The following is a 2,753-nucleotide window of genomic DNA, read 5'->3' as shown; positions in this document are numbered from 1 at the left end:
AAATCAATAGACATGCTCCTCCCACCACCCTGTCCTTTCCCTCCCTCCCTTTCCTAGTCTCACTCTCCTTTCTCCCAGTCCCACATTTTCTCTCCTGGTGCTCTTTTTCTCCTCTTGTGGAGGAAGGATGCTCTGGACCCAAATACCCCTTTGCTGTCCCAAAAGTTCCACTCTGGAAATGAGCCCTCCTGCGGCATTGTGACATCACTGTGCACTAGCCAATGGCTGCCTGCCTAAGCTGAGTCCCTGGTCTCCTGGGACTACTAGCCCTCTGTGGATAGGGAGAAGCCAACATCTCCTGCAGGACCCCCTAATCTTCAGGGCAGCTCCCAGAGCATGGATCCCTCCTGATTCCACTGTTAGCCCGATGTTCCTCACAGTCAAGCTGCTCCTGGGCCAGAGATGCAGTCTGAAGGTGTCAGGGCAAAAGAGTGTAGCCACGCTGAAGAAACTGGTGTCTAGGCGGCTGAAGGTGCCTGAGGAGCAGCAGCACCTGCTTTTCCGCAGCCAGCTCCTGGAGGACGACAAGTGCCTCTCCGACTACTGCATTGGGCCCAATGCCTCTGTCAATGTCATCGCGTGGCCCTTGGAGAAGATGGCACTAAAGGAGGGCCACCAGCCCCAGACCCAGCCCCTGTGGCACCGGCTGGGACCAGTCCTAGCTAAACACTTTGAACCACAGGATGCCAAGGCCGTGCTGCAGCTGCTGAGGCAGGAGCACGAGGAGCGCCTGCAGAAGATAAGCCTGGAGCACCTGGAGCAGCTGGCCCAGTACCTCCTGGCAGAGGAGCCGCACGTGGAGCCAGCTGGAGAGAGGGAGCTTGAGGCAAAGTCACAGCCTCAGAGCTCCTGCGACATGGAGGAGAAGGAGGAGGCAGCCCCTGATCAGTAAACGGGCCATCCTACCCATTTGCATGCTAAAATTCTCCCGGCCTCATCCTTATGTGTTCCCTGGTGACTTTTCCTACTACTTCCTGCTGATGTGGATGCGTCCACACCCCTTTTTGAACCTTCCAAGCAGCTGGAGGGTTTTTGGATCCCTGTCCCCTCTTGGGCCTGAGGTCCTCCCTCTGAAATGCAGAGTGACCCGACCCTCACCACCATGCTTCCCCTAGAAGGGTTCTGATCACCAGAGGGCAGCCCCAAAGGCTACAGTCCCCTCCTGTGCTGGCAGCTTTGCCCACACATACCCAGCAACTCCCCAGGCTGAAAGCAGCCCTGGCCCAGGGTCTCCATGGTTCTAGGCAGACCCTCTTTCTGCTTTGGAACAGAAAGACAATGTGAGTTCGTTTTCCTCCATCCTCAGACCATGACATCACCCCTAGGCTCCCCAGCAGCCAAGAGGAGAGGAATGTCAGGTAGCTGCCCCTTGCCTTCTGGGTGAGGCTGCTCCCGCTGTTCCCCTGCTTGTGCTTCCAGCTTAAGGGACAGGCACAGCAGAGGTGGGAGTGGGAGGAGGGCACGTACCGGGTGCCAGCCCTGGAGCCCTCAGGGAGACAGACACAGACCAAGAATAGCAGGAAACTCAGCCTTGGGCAGAAAACAAGTTCAACAAAGTCATACACTCCCTGTGGCCAGCGTGAACAGAGCCATGCCCCACCCTCCCAGACTGATCAGTCAGTAGGTATCACAGCTCACATTACCTGCCCAGGGCTGCCCAAGGCTCCCTGGAAGGAAAAATGGTATCTGTCAATGAGGATCCTTGCCCTCACAGAGCACGCAGCCTAGATGCAGAGAACTGGTATACATGTGAAAAGTAAAGCGGCGACATGAAACTAGAGTTGTGTGTGTGACTGAATGCACCGGGCCTCACCGGGCCCTGGGTTCAGCACAGAGGGTCCAGTCCCCTGCAGACGACGAGGAAAGCCAGGCCCTTTACTCTGTTCTTTGAGTGAGAGAGTGGCCCTTGCAGAGGCTGAGGAGTCCCCACACTCTGTGTGTGGGTGGGAGGGAGTGGGGAGCTGTGGTCCCCCATTCGCTGCTGAAGCCCTTGAAATGCTGTTATTGCAAAAGTTTCAGTCCTGAGTGATGGGGATGGAGGAGAGGGGTGGAGGAGAATGTCTTGAACAAGCAGGGCCCCCTTCCCTAGGAATCATCCTGTCCTTGGCCTGCAGGGCCCCTCATCCTCTCTTCCAGTCCTTGTCCAGCTGTGTGGCCATGGGTAACCTGCTTTTCCTGTCTGATGCTCAGGTTTCCCACCTGTTGCATGGGCATCCTTATAACAGCATCTACTTGCCCCATGAGTGTTTGTGAGGGTTAGAGGCAAAGACTGTCCAACTGGGAGGGATGTCTTCTAGCGGTGGGCTCAGCGGCAGTGACAAGGATGGACGTGGAAAGCATTGTTTGTGGGAGCCTGCTTAAGAGTGGTCATTCCCTCACCTCCCAGAATAAGACAACCTCGTTCAGCTTATGACCCAGCTCCTTTCCCAGTGCCCCACCCTCTGTCCCGGCCAAGAGAGGAAACCAGGGGCTCTGAGGAGACTAATGACCTCTCCCTGGGGCACCAAGGACCCAGCACGCACTGGCTACAGCCAGCACTCCCAGACTGGGGTTTAGGGGGCCCAAGCCTGCTCCTTGGTTCCCGTCCTGGTCCTGCTCCTGGGCCCTGCATCCTCAGCAGGGGAGCCCTCTTGACAGTTCTGTGAGTGTTTTTATGCTGGGGCTGTGCCATTTGCCAAGGGAGATGAGCCTATTATCTTTACATTGGGGGAACTAATAGCCCATTTCCCAGGAAATCCGTGAGCGATAAAAAT

General features: G+C 56.5%; 1 protein-coding gene across 1 annotated transcript; it reads left to right on the top strand.

The window, feature by feature from the left end:
• The first annotated feature begins 233 nt into the window (after positions 1–233).
• On the top strand, positions 234–923 carry UBL4B (ubiquitin like 4B). The gene has a single exon (XM_032151973.2). It carries the CDS (start codon positions 368–370, stop codon positions 890–892), a length of 525 nt encoding a protein of 174 aa, XP_032007864.1. The 5' UTR covers positions 234–367; the 3' UTR covers positions 893–923.
• The last annotated feature ends 1,830 nt before the right edge of the window (positions 924–2,753 follow it).

This window comes from Hylobates moloch, unplaced genomic scaffold (assembly GCF_009828535.3).
Source record: "Hylobates moloch isolate HMO894 unplaced genomic scaffold, HMol_V3 SCAFFOLD_5, whole genome shotgun sequence".
Lineage (NCBI taxonomy): Eukaryota > Metazoa > Chordata > Mammalia > Primates > Hylobatidae > Hylobates > Hylobates moloch.
Note: the sequence above shows the minus strand (reverse complement) of the source record. Positions and strands in the feature narration are given on the sequence as shown.

Excerpts from the sequence above, each read along its gene's own strand:
- UBL4B (XM_032151973.2), top strand. The coding sequence starts at position 368 with ATGTTCCTCACAGTCAAGCTGCTCCTGGGCCAGAGATGCAGTCTGAAG.